Raw genomic sequence first — 13,096 nt, 5'->3', positions numbered from 1 at the left:
ACATCAGTAATAAGCAAATTAAACTCCTCCAAACTAAACACCAATATGACTGGAGACTCAATCACTTAACTTTTTTAGGTATAGACATTACACCTCAACTACACCAACTGTATAAAGCCAATCATATAAAACTACTTAGCTCAATTAAACAACAATTACAAAGTTGGAAAAATAAGTATGTCTCATGGATGGGACGAATAGCAGCAGTCAAGATGTTGGTATTACCTCGAATGCAGTACCTTTTCAGAACACTACAAATTAAAATACCCAAGCAGTTTCTCAGAGAATCTCAACAATGTATAAACCTCTTTGTATGGGGTGGGAGACGCCCGAAAGTAGCGGCGGATGTCATGTATAAGAACTTTAAAGACGGAGGGATGGGGATGCCAAATGTAGCTAAATACTATAAAGCAGCTATGTTGAGCACATTAGTGCATTCCCATCACTACACCAACCCACCATCATGGGGGAAAATAGAAACCACATTAGCGGGAGGACTCCCACTTCCAATGCTAGCCTGGCTGCCTCATGAACATAGACCCAAGAAGACCTCCATTAGCCCTATCACAGCAGCGACACTTCAAACATGGGATGAATTCATAGGGAAAGATCGACTTACCTCACACATCCCACCAGTACTACCCCTTCAGATATTTAAAATTCTTATCCCAGGGTTTGACTGTGGCTTGTGGACTAAACATGGAATTAAATATCTATCCCAAATAACGATTGATGGGCGCATGGTAGATTTCACCTCTCTTATCCAACAATTTAACTTATCAGGGACAGCCCTTTTCTCATATATGCAATTAAAATCATGGGTAGGGAAACACTTGAATACCAATAAACCACAGCACTGTAATAAAGTAATACAAGAAATAGGGAAACTATGTGCAACCTCCAAATCTCCCCCCAGAATATTATCACAGTTATACCAATTGATTACAAAATATGACAAAGCAGTGGAACCTAAATTCAAAAAGGCATGGGAAAGAGACCTTAACACAACAATACCTAAAGAAACATGGTCACAAATATATATGGCACATAAAAACCTAACACTAAATACTATGCATATTGAAGTTAGCAGGAAAGTCCTATATCGGACATATCTAGTGCCAACTAAACTACACAAAATAGACACAAAAAGATCTAAGACATGCTGGAGATGCCAAGCAGAACTAGGAACCATGCTCCATATGTGGTGGTCCTGTCCACAACTTAAAACATTCTGGGAGGAGGTCTCTAGTACGATTACATCAATCATAGGAACAACGTTGCCACATACTCCAGACACATATCTTTTATTGGTACTACCGAGGGACCTATCAAAGATTGACCGTTACCTAACATACCATTCAATAATAGAAGCCTTAACCGCAATAGGAAGATCATGGTTAAAAACTTGCCCACCAACCTTTCAAAAATGCCTTGAGAACATAGACATAACTAAAGTATATGAACTAGAAACACGAAAGAAAAGAACTAGAAATATGATGTGGTCCACAGCATGGGACAAATGGGAATTATGGAAACAAAATAAAAACCTTCCTACCAATGACCTGCGGATTACTTCTGGTTAAGCAAAACCGAGTAAAGTAAAATAATGACCGATTTCCTCCCCTCCTTTCCCCCCCTTTTTTCTCTCTCTTTTTTTTTTTTTTCCTTGAATGTTTGATCCATCCCAGTTCACCCCAGTTATCACCCCTCTTATATTGCTAGAGAGAGAAAGGAATGAGGTTAAAATCGAACAACCAACAAACAAGTAATAGAACACTTAGGAGACAGACAACACCTAAGATGTTGGAATACAAACACAGGTAAAGACATTAAAGGAATACTAAAATAAAAGTATGGGTAAATCCTCTAATATTACTACACTTACGAACACCCTACGACATTATATCATACCATAATCTAGAGAACACTACAAGGTCGTAAAGGACAACATAAGCTGACTACATGCTATAGGTTTCAGGAATACAACTCAGGATTTATTAAATTAAGTCAAAATAGATATACGATATTGATATATGCTTTATTACTGTACTGACGTTATCTTGCATGTGGAAATTTCATTGTAAACAACACCTTTGATGAAATGTATTGCCCTTACCCCCTCTTCCTTTCTGTATCCCTTTATGCTACTGAAAACCAATAAAATATTTTTTTAAAAAAAAAAAAAAAACTTTAGGGATGTCTGCTAGTTGGCATCCCAAAAATTCGTCCTGTTGTAAAATGGACCAATGTTTTTTAAATATTTTATTGATGTGGAAGGCTTTCAAGTTATATTGTGTATTGAATGAGAATTCAAAGGGATTCTTTTTATTAAATGATTTTTTGTGTTTATCCACCAGGAGATCTCCCCTATTGGTGTTTCTTATCTTTTGTACCTCAGTTTGTAGTTGATCATTCTTGTAACCCTTTTCTACAAATTTCCTAGTCAGGATATCTGCCTGTTCCATATACAGATTCTCGTTTGAACAGTTTCGTCTCAATCTAGTGTACTGGCTCTTCGGAACTCCTGCAAGCCACTTAGGATGGTGTCCACTATCCGATTGGATGAAACTGTTCATATCAGTAGGCTTGAAGTATGTTTTAGTTCTAATCTTTAGATCTTCAATAAAGATCGTCAAATCCAGAAAATCTATGGTTGTGTGGTTAAAAATAGGTGTAAACACCAATGAAAGTGTGTTGGTATTTAAATACGTGAATTTTTTTTTCCAATTGTTCATCAGATCCTTTCCAGATTACAAGGATGTCATCGATGTACCGACGCCAGAGCACCAGGTTTGCCCCAAACGGACTATCGGCCCAAATAAAGGCCCTCTCCCAATAGTCCATGAATATGTTGGCATAACTCGGGGCAAACCTGGTGCCCATAGCCGTACCCTTGATCTGTAGAAAAAAATTGTCATTGAACATAAAGAAATTATGTGTCAGAATAAACCCAATAGCCTCAAGTAAAAATGACCTAAAGTCAGAATCCACAGTGTCGTCTCCCTCTAGATTCTTTTTTACTGCTTCTAGTCCTTGGTTATGGTCTATCACTGAATACAAAGAGCTCACATCTAGAGTAATCCAGATGTAGTCTTTCTGCCATTCAATGGATTCTAGTTCTTGTAAAAGATGTTTAGTATCTTTTAAGTAAGACTTGGCAGCTTGGGCATATTTTTGGAACAAGTGGTCAATACATTGAGATAACTTAGATGTAAGAGAGTCAATTCCACTGATTATGGGTCTTCCTGGTGGATTCGTTTTTGACTTGTGTACTTTCGGAAGAAAGTAAAATGTGGGGATCCTTGGATGTTCTTGAAAAAGGAACTTATAAATGTTGGTGTTGATTATATCCTTAGTCAGAGCCTTATCCAATAAAGTTTTCAATTCACCCTTAAAGGGTACATTTGGATTGCTAGAAAGCTTAATGTACGTTGTTCTGTCTCCTAGCAATCTATAGGCTTCTCCCAAGTAAAATTCTGTGGACATCACCACTATGCCGCCCCCTTTGTCTGAATTCTTAATTACTATGTCATCTCTTTTTTTTCATATTATCCAGAGTTTGTATCTCTTTTGTAGTCGTGTTATTGCAAAACTCCTTTTTATTTGTCAATTTCTCTAAATCCTTCGCTACCATTTTACCAAAGACTTCTATTTGACTGCCTTTATCATACGGGCAGAAGGTAGATCGAGGTCTAAATTTTTTAAGGGGATCTGTTTCATACTCAAGTTCCATTTTTTGTCCTAGTGGATCTTCTAATTCCTTTTTAATAAAAAATCTCTTTATGCTAAGTTTTCTGACAAATTTCTGAAGGTCTATGTAAACCTGAAATGGATCTGGAGGGATACTAGGTGTATATTTAAGCCCTTTTTTTAGAATTAGGCATTACTCATCAGTCAACTGTATCTTGGAGATATTAAATATCCCCATTGATTCCTCTTTATCACATTGTTCGATGTCTACGTTTCCCTCTCCAGGCTTATTCGCCTTCTCTTTCCTGGAGTGTCTTGATCCATTAGTGGGGTGAATCGATTGGTTAAATCTATCCTGTGTGATTTGGGGGCAAAATATTTTGTGATGCCCTTTTTCTTTACCCTTTGGTCTTGCTCCTTCTCTAAAAAATCTCTGTCTTGTGAGATCTCTCTTTCTGGATGTAAATCTACTCTACTTTGTCTAGGTTCATTACGTGTGCTAGTCCTCCTTAATTCTGTGAGTGTGACATATAAATAAGGGGCATTTCACTATATTAACGTTAATCCCCTATGAGCGTACTTTCTTTTGTATTTTTTAGGTATAGGTATATCTTGCTTTGTTTCTATGTATATTGAGGATTAAGAGGAATCCTTTTGTTATACCTGATCAAACAAAGGGAAGTAATTATCCTTTTATATATTTTTCACATACTGCACTTGGGTGGTCTAAACTTGTATTTTCTATTTACATAAATCTCCCTTGACAGGGAGGTACATACTGGTCATATAGAGATCACAGAAAGGTGGTCTCCAGAGATGACCTGAAAGGGGGGAAAAGGACTCCTAACAACCCGAGTTAAAACAATTTTGTTGTGATAACTACGAAAAATCAAACCCGTATTGAATGCATTTGGTTATCTTTAGTGGCCTTGTCTTGGACATCGCCGCTTACCAGGTGCACCTTACGTCAAAGTGGCATGCAATGGACACCGTGGGGATTGTTTCTGCGGAGCAGTGTAGCTATTGGTGCTTTCAGCAGGTTTGGTAACTTAGGACATTGTACTGGATTGAGGTTAGTCGTGGAGACGGTAACGGTGCTTAATGTTGGGCATATTCACCTAACATTGGTGGGTCACTGTAGTGCGTATGACTAGATATATCATGTACGTGAAAATCTATGGGGGCCCTTATATGGGAGTTGACCTGTTTGATTAACACGTAATATAAGCATAGTGGTAAAGACTGTGTCATTCAAGACGATTTCCTGGGTAAACCAGGTAGTAGCCAGATTAGCAGTAAAGTTGCGTTGAGGCCTACACAGGGCCATTGAAGGGGCTGAAGGGTCCCGAGCGTGCAGCCCGTCCATCCTTTAAAAGAGTCTGCAGTCTGGATATATTTGACCAGGACCTGCCAAGTACCTGCTAAGTACCTGCCAAACACAACGTTATACTAACAGAGGAGGAACAGTCTACAACATACAGCATGACAGCTTAATTTGGAATTGGATCTTCCCCTTTTTTACAACAGGACATATTGGTGAGATCCACCCATATACAATAGTGTGTACACACTGGTGACTGTATATACATTTTTTCTTCATTTTCTCCTTTTTTATTTTTTTCTTCTTTTTCTGGATTTTTTCATTTTTTCTATTTTTTCTCATTTTTTCCACAATTTTTTCCACTATTGTATATATTGTATATATTTTTCTGTCAACATTGGTCAATATTCCAGATTGGGAATTCCTCATGCTACTATAACATTCATTATACATTTATGAATTGAACTCTGTTTTTTTCCATTATATTACATTGGTTGCTATAGGATACATGTGATTTACAGTATCTATTTTTTCACGTTTTTTGTACGTATTTAAATATCTATGAAATTGATTCGTTATCGATAATTAAATACAACACTATTTTTCTACTTTATTTTGAGTGCAGTATCAATTATTGTATTATATATGGCTGAAACTGTTGCTAATATGTTAGTCAAATCCACTATGTTAGTGGGATGTGATTCGAACAAAGGCAATGCATTAATGAATATTCTTCTTTGCAATTACATACATTTTTACTATGTGTCGGCCATTATTATAACAATGAATATAAGCAAATATTAATTGTGAAGTTGGTGACTAGCGACTACATATAAAGACATGGCATTACATTAACTTGGAGAATATACCCAAAGTGGCCGTCCTGGTTAGACAGAGATTCGTTGCACCAGAGTTTATGATCTTTTGGCTGGGGCTCCTGCCATCCGTCACTCCGCCTGGGCTCTTCTTGGGGAAGCCCCGACCGCTCTTTGCTGGGAGGCATTAGAATTGTTCCACAGGCCCCATTCTGTGAGTAACTTCATACTCTCGATTGGGTCATTCACCACCTGGGTTTTTCCCTGCCTCCAGATCAGCAGTTTGGTGGGGGTAGTCCCATCTGTAGGACACATTATTGTTCCGTAGTGTTTTAGTAATGGTGATAAATTCTTTGTGTCTCACCATTGTGGCTGCTGATAAGTCCGCAAACAAAGCGATGTGTTGATGGGGGTCTGGAAGCATGGGGGATTTTCTAGCTGCTGCAAGGAGTGTCTTTATGGCCAAAGTAATGGAATTTGACGATGACATCTTTGAGGACCTCGCTTGACAAGCGCCTTGGATGCGGGAGTCTGTGCATACAGTCATGGGACACATCATCAGGTATGCCTTGGAAACGGACATTTTGTCTCCTTTACCTATCCTCCATGTCTGTTAGTTTTAATGTGTCGTTTTCCTCTGATGGCCTCTGTACCTTGTCTACCACTTTATTATGGGCTGCGCATATTCTTCCGTTCTATTTTCCAAGTGGCTGGTTCTGTCTCCCAGGTTGGAGAATTCTCTTGTCAAGTCTCCGTCAATACGGTGGAAGTCTGCTCTGATCGTGGATCGTAGCTCTTGGAGCGTTTTATGAAGGCTACGCTCCGTGACTGGAGAGTTGGAGTACTTGGAGGTGATTGACTCGTAGTCGGATTGACTGCCCGACATCATCATTTTGGAAGTCTTTGCAGCAGTCTTTTTTCTTTAATTTTGCTGTTTCTGAGAGTATCGGTTGCTTAGAAGGTGACATGGTGCCTTTAGCCACTTCTTGTAGAGTGTGGGGATTGAAATTAAACAGTCAATTTTGCTTTCAATAGTTTATCAAGTTGATTTTTTTGTCAGAGCTCTTAAGCCATGCGACCGCTCTCACCGGAAGTTAGCCACGCCCCCATTTTTTTTTTTAAAGCTGGGGCCCAGAAATAGTGATCCTACAAGTTGCCAGCAAGAGGCATGTGTCTTGGTTGGAATCATGCATGTTGCGGTTGCCTCCAGGCTAGCTGGAGGTTGGACCGCTTGGATACCCTGGTACCCAATGTTGGAGAGTGAGAGCGCTGCTCCGAGCTGCATTCAGCGATAAATCCTGAAAGTGTAGAATAACCCCACTAGCTACGGTACAGCTAGGATAACACCCTTCCCTACAAAACGAGTCGAGGCTGCGATTTGAGGGTAACACTAACTGATTTAATGGCACTCATGCATGGCAATTTATATGATCTTTCAGGCCAGAGGACAGCCCCCTCTGGACCTGATGGGACACGGGACAATGCAATGACCCAACCAATAGAAACACATAGCATAATTTTAAAACTGCTCCTCCCAGCTTGGAGATAATGGGTTCCAATGGTTATACTTATCCAATAATCTCCAACTTTCACACTTTAATACATAAATAGTACGTTCCACCAGTCTCTGGATAGCTCTGATCTGAGCGCATCCACTGTACTGATTGTTCTCCGATCTCACGAACAGTTCAGTAGAGTTATAACATTATAGTTCATTCGGTGAATTTGTATCCGAATGAAGTGGGGTTATTGACTTTCTGTAGCGGGGTTCGTGCAGTTTCCCTGCCACTTATGGTTACAGGGATTTTCCCCCTTGGACCTGCTGAACCCTCGATGATAAAAAGATGGCCCCCACCTCAGTATACGAACGGCGACCACCGGGGAACAGACAACTAGCTTGCGGTTTACCGCAGGAACCACACTCTAATTGGGTCCACACATCAGAGTGTGGGTAGTAGTTGTTCGGTAGTCCTTTCGTGCTTTTTTCGGTTAATTGTATCCGTATGAGGCCCACCCTGTGACCAGTCAATTAGGCTGCGGTTAACCACAAACCATAGCCTCTGGGTGGTAGCGTGTTCATTAGTCCATTTGTACCTTGCAAGGTGACTAAGGTTAAGTGGCGGCCAAGGGCTGGGTGGTCGGTGGTTCGTGAGCACAAATGAGGGGCTAGGTTCATTCATCTGTTATTCATGTGAAACGTATCCAGGCATCAATACAAAAAGGCAATAGTAGCAACAAAAGAGGGTATAAAACAGGGACAGGATGGTTCTTTTGTAGGAGAGAGGGGTTTCGGTAACAATGCAAATTTAAGTCATGCTAAACAACCATATTCATTGAAGTGTATTACCAGTGGAACAGGCTAGTTAGTATACTCTGTAATACATGCAACCAAGTGGAGCAGAGTTTGCGGTGCAGGTTAGGCATCTACGAACAATAGCATGGAGTTGCCACAATACCAATGCATCATATGTACATTGACTGCTACTATCAAAGTTACTATTTGTTGTGTGAACCTGAGGGGGAAAAAAATCCCAATTCAATATATATTTTATTTCTATATTAATCCAAATAATATTCTAAAATCACCTCACCTGTGTGAGTTCTTTGATGACTGATAAGCTCTGATTTACTGGCAAACCATTTCCCACATTTACTACATAAGAAAGGCTTCTCTCCTGTGTGAGTTCTCTGATGACGGACAAGATTTGAATGTTGCCCAAAACAATTTCCACATGTAGAACATGAGAACGGTTTCTCTCCTGTGTGAGTTCTGTGATGACGGACAAGATCTGCACTTATGACAAAACATTTTCCACATTCAGAACATGAGAACGGTTTCTCTCCTGTGTGAGTTTTCTGATGACTGACAAGATGTGAATGCCACCCAAAACATTTTCCACATTCAGAACAGGAGAAGGGTTTCTCTCCTGTGTGAGTTCTCTGATGACGGACAAGATCTGTATTTGAGAGAAAAAAAATTTCACATTCAGAACATGAGAACGGTTTCTCTCCTGTGTGAGTTCTGTGATGACGGACAAGATCTGCACTTGTGACAAAACATTTTCCACATTCAGAACATGAGAACGGTTTCTCTCCTGTGTGAGTTCTGTGATGACGGACAAGATCTGCACTTGTGACAAAACATTTTCCACATTCAGAACATGAGAACGGTTTCTCTCCTGTGTGAGTTCTGTGATGACGGACAAGATCTGCACTTGTGACAAAACATTTTCCACATTCAGAACATGAGAACGGTTTCTCTCCTGTGTGAGTTCTCTGATGACTGACAAGATGTGAATGCCGCCCAAAACATTTTCCACATTCAGAACACGAGAACAGTTTGGGGTGTATGTTTACCATCTCCTTTATGAACATACAGGAATCTGACAAAATGCTTGATTTTTTTAGAGATAGACTTGGTTCTGTTATTAATAGATTTCTTCATAGCCTTGCTTCATGTACTTTTGTTCTTGTCACCACTCCTGACAAATACACCTAAAAGAAATATACTGGGAGTTAAATGAAATTGCTATACTTAGAAAAACAGACAATATTTGCATAATATATAAGAGGTATGACCATCAGGTGTCATAGTAATTGTGAAGATATCAAGTATTTTGTGTGCATTAGCCCATTCCCTAGCTAAATTGTGTATACTCCTTTTTACTTTAATTTGCTTTGCAAAATTAGATTTAGTCCATAGATTTAGTCCATAGTCCATATGCTAGAGGAACAAATTACACATACTGTGTATATCACATACATTCTAATCACAAATATTCTAAACACATGCAGCACATAATTTCACTGTTATCCCCCTACCTCTGCCACTGAAAGGCTGTGCCAAGTATCTACTACTCGCCTCTAGCACTTAAACTAGAAGGTTGTGCTAATGAAATTGTAGTACATACCTGGTTTGACCTGCCCGTGGAAATGTACTGGGATGTAAAGAAAATCTCTCTATAAAATGTATTGTTTACCATACTTAGAAAAACTGACAACAATATTTTTATTAAAGATAAGAAATAAGACTATGAAACATTATGGTGATTGAGCAAGACCATAAAAAAAAATATATATATATATATATGTAAAAGGTCATAGGCCTGAATTTGTGGGAGGAGTTTTCCCTATAAAAACTCTACCCCCTTGCTTACCTATGCCACGACAATCAGCACTTCCGGTTTCTTCGGCCCTCCATTTGTTTCAGAAGCAGCCACGGACTCGTCTTCAGCCACTGACCCGGCTTACAGCTCTCCAAACGCGGCTTGCAGCTTCTTTTGGGGCTCCATCTGCCTGCAGGGCCTCCTACCCAGTTCCCATTCGCTTTAACCGGCTTCCTGCCACATGACGCGGCCAGCTCACGTATGTACACGTGGGAACACGTGGGAACCTGTTCACGGCGTTGCCACATTCGGGCCTAACTATTACTGGCATTGGCTCCCTCTGTTTAGCTTTATTATGCCATTTGTCTATGTCCATTCATTTACTTTGCATTAGTTAATCCATTCGTTAAAATGGCATTCGTTTAAACCTATAATTTAGTTTGAATCAATTTGAATGAATCATTTTGTTTAAATCACTTTGTTAAATAATTTGTCTAAAACTCTTGGTTTAAATCCATTTGTTTAATACTATTCATTATATATTTCATTTAAACCATGGGTATTCGTTCCTCTGTCTCATACACTCAAGTGCATTTAAGTCTCACGGTTGCACAATATCATTCGTACGTCAACTACATCATGTGCCCATTAAAACCCAAGAATATATATCGGCTACCACTGTTATTGGTTTCCTACTATTTGTTGGAATTTTGCATAAATCCCAATTATGTTGGGTAATTCACTTGTTTGTACAAATTAAACTGATTCGGGCTAAGCAGTTCCTAGACACTAGTTAAAATACCATAGCCACTTCAGTACATTATTGTACATATCTGCGGGTTAATTACATTACTTCCCTCACCATCCCCTCATTCAGTCCCCTATATAAGGGACACCCCTTACCTGACTCATATCGCTTGAGGTCAGCATCAGAATGATTTCCACTTCCGGGTCATCCAGACGCCATTTTACCTGATTACTCCATGAGGTTTTCTAAGCTGAGCTGTGTCAGGAATCCAGCCACAGGCTTTTCCGGCCTACCACCTTCTTTCTTCAATCCATCACCGTGGATGGTGTCCAAGTGACTCATAAACCGTAAGTCGACCTACCCGTTATGCAAGGCATCAGTCCCACAGCACCAAGTCAGGTCCTCACTTTACGGCTGCATTTTGTCTAAGTCTGTTCTAAAACCATTGCATGTTCATGCATATAATTCGTTTAAACCCCCTACTGGTCTTTGGGTGTACTCCAGGCTTCTTAGACGTTATCGCATTTCATGTACAAACCAACAAACCACCGCATTTTTCACCTACACGCTGACCCCTACCAGTCATTCGGTGTACTACAGGCTTCGCAGACATTACTGCATTTCATGTACAAACCACTGCATTTTCGCCTACACACTGACCCCTACTGGTCTTTTGGCGTACTACTGGCTTCTTAGACATTACTGCATTTCATGTACAAACCAACAAACCACTGCATTTTTCACCTACACACTGACCCCTACCGGCCATTCAGTGTACTACATGCTTCTCAGACATTACTGCATTTCATGTACAAACCAACGAAACACGGCATTTTCGCCTACATGCTGACCCCTACCGGTCAATCGGTATACCACAGGCTTCTCAGACTTTATTTCACTTGAAAAGCAAACAAACTAACTACAATAAGACATACAAAAATTCACATAGCAAGTATTATATCAACATCTGGTATAAATACATATATTAGTACACAGTAGCAGACGCATCTGTATATACGTAACTGGCAATATAGTTCACATACATTTTTCACAGCACGCTGCTCACACAACAAGGGGACATACAACATACAAGGTGGGGACAGACCACTTTTCACTTGTACATACGGCACTTAGTGGGTTAAGATTGATACATATTTAACCAGTATGGCTACGGTGTTTAAAATTTACACATCACGGCACTTTTCTTTTCACATATACTGTACGTATTAAGATAAGCTTGGTCTATGCCATATTTCCTTATGCCATACGGTTTTATCCATTCAGGTTACAGTTACTGCTAAAAAACCTATACGGATTGTCAGGTTCAATACCATACTACCAGGTACATACACCTGCTCACGTAGCTATCCATCTCTTACCTTCCCTGGAATAGTAATAGTGTACTGGCAATTAGGGTTCTAGGGCCCAATAGGTATTACCCCCTTTTTTCTCTGCATTATGCTTCGGTTAGTGGTCCCGCGAGGCCAACACCCCGCCTCACACTCTGAGGCATACACCCCTCGGGTCACTCGTGAGCTAGCCGCCTCGCATTGTATCATAGAGTGGGCCTCACCGGTCACTCCCCTTCCTATTTTCTGGTTACTGTCACCAAGAGGCCAACATCCTGCCACAACGTTTGGTGGCCACACAAAATCCCCTTGCGCCAAGCATAGATAGAGCCTCTCAAGCCACTTGGCAACTAGCAGAGCCTCACCAGTCACCAAAAAATACCAAGCCTAATCGTTTCGCCTTACGGCTTAGCTAGCAAACCAGTACAAGACCCCTGGGTACAAATAATAATTGCAATCTTTATTGTTATTTAAGTATTTCTCAAAAAGATGGTGAAGAATCACCTCTTCCTAGCACCCCGGCTAGAATTGATACACCTTCAAGCAGAGGAGATGTTGCTAGTCCAGCAGCAATCAGATCCCGGACGATCCCACACATTACCACCGACCTAAGGAGGTGACAAATCTCCTACCCTGCCACAGCAAGGGAAGCAGAGTTATTCAAACTCCTCCATACATCAACAGACAACACGGAGGCAGGGGAAGGCCCAGCTACACCAACTCAGGTGACACCCAGGCCATGCTAGCCTCACTCATAAACTCATGAGCCAAAAAATTTACGACAGACTGGCAATCTCGAGTCGGTCACCACAGCCCTCACAAGGCTGGGCCTCACGCTACTGTACAACCAGCACCAACCGAAACTCGGTTACCTGAAACAATCAATTCTTATGACACACAAGATGTTAACCCTGCACGTATGATCCCAGCACATTGGGGAAGCAAGGCATATATATGTATGATGATGTAACTGTGATGGTCAGATCCAGGGATTCCAGGTAAATCGGGAACTGACCATCCCTTGGTTGGGTTGGCATGTGGTATATGTAGAGATGTTTATTTGTGCA

At 40.4% G+C, this 13,096-nt stretch overlaps 1 protein-coding gene across 1 annotated transcript in view; it reads right to left on the bottom strand.

Annotated features, from left to right (window-relative positions):
* Positions 1-13,096, bottom strand: part of LOC134569295 (uncharacterized) — a 732,490-nt gene that overhangs the window by 644,177 nt on the left and 75,217 nt on the right. The window contains exon 5 of the mRNA XM_063428214.1: positions 8,481-9,084. Coding sequence (XP_063284284.1) covers positions 8,481-9,084 — 604 coding nt within the window. The remainder of the gene's footprint in view (positions 1-8,480; positions 9,085-13,096) is intronic.

This window comes from Pelobates fuscus, chromosome 7 (genome assembly GCF_036172605.1).
Source record: "Pelobates fuscus isolate aPelFus1 chromosome 7, aPelFus1.pri, whole genome shotgun sequence".
NCBI classification, from domain to species: domain Eukaryota; kingdom Metazoa; phylum Chordata; class Amphibia; order Anura; family Pelobatidae; genus Pelobates; species Pelobates fuscus.
Note: the sequence above shows the minus strand (reverse complement) of the source record. Positions and strands in the feature narration are given on the sequence as shown.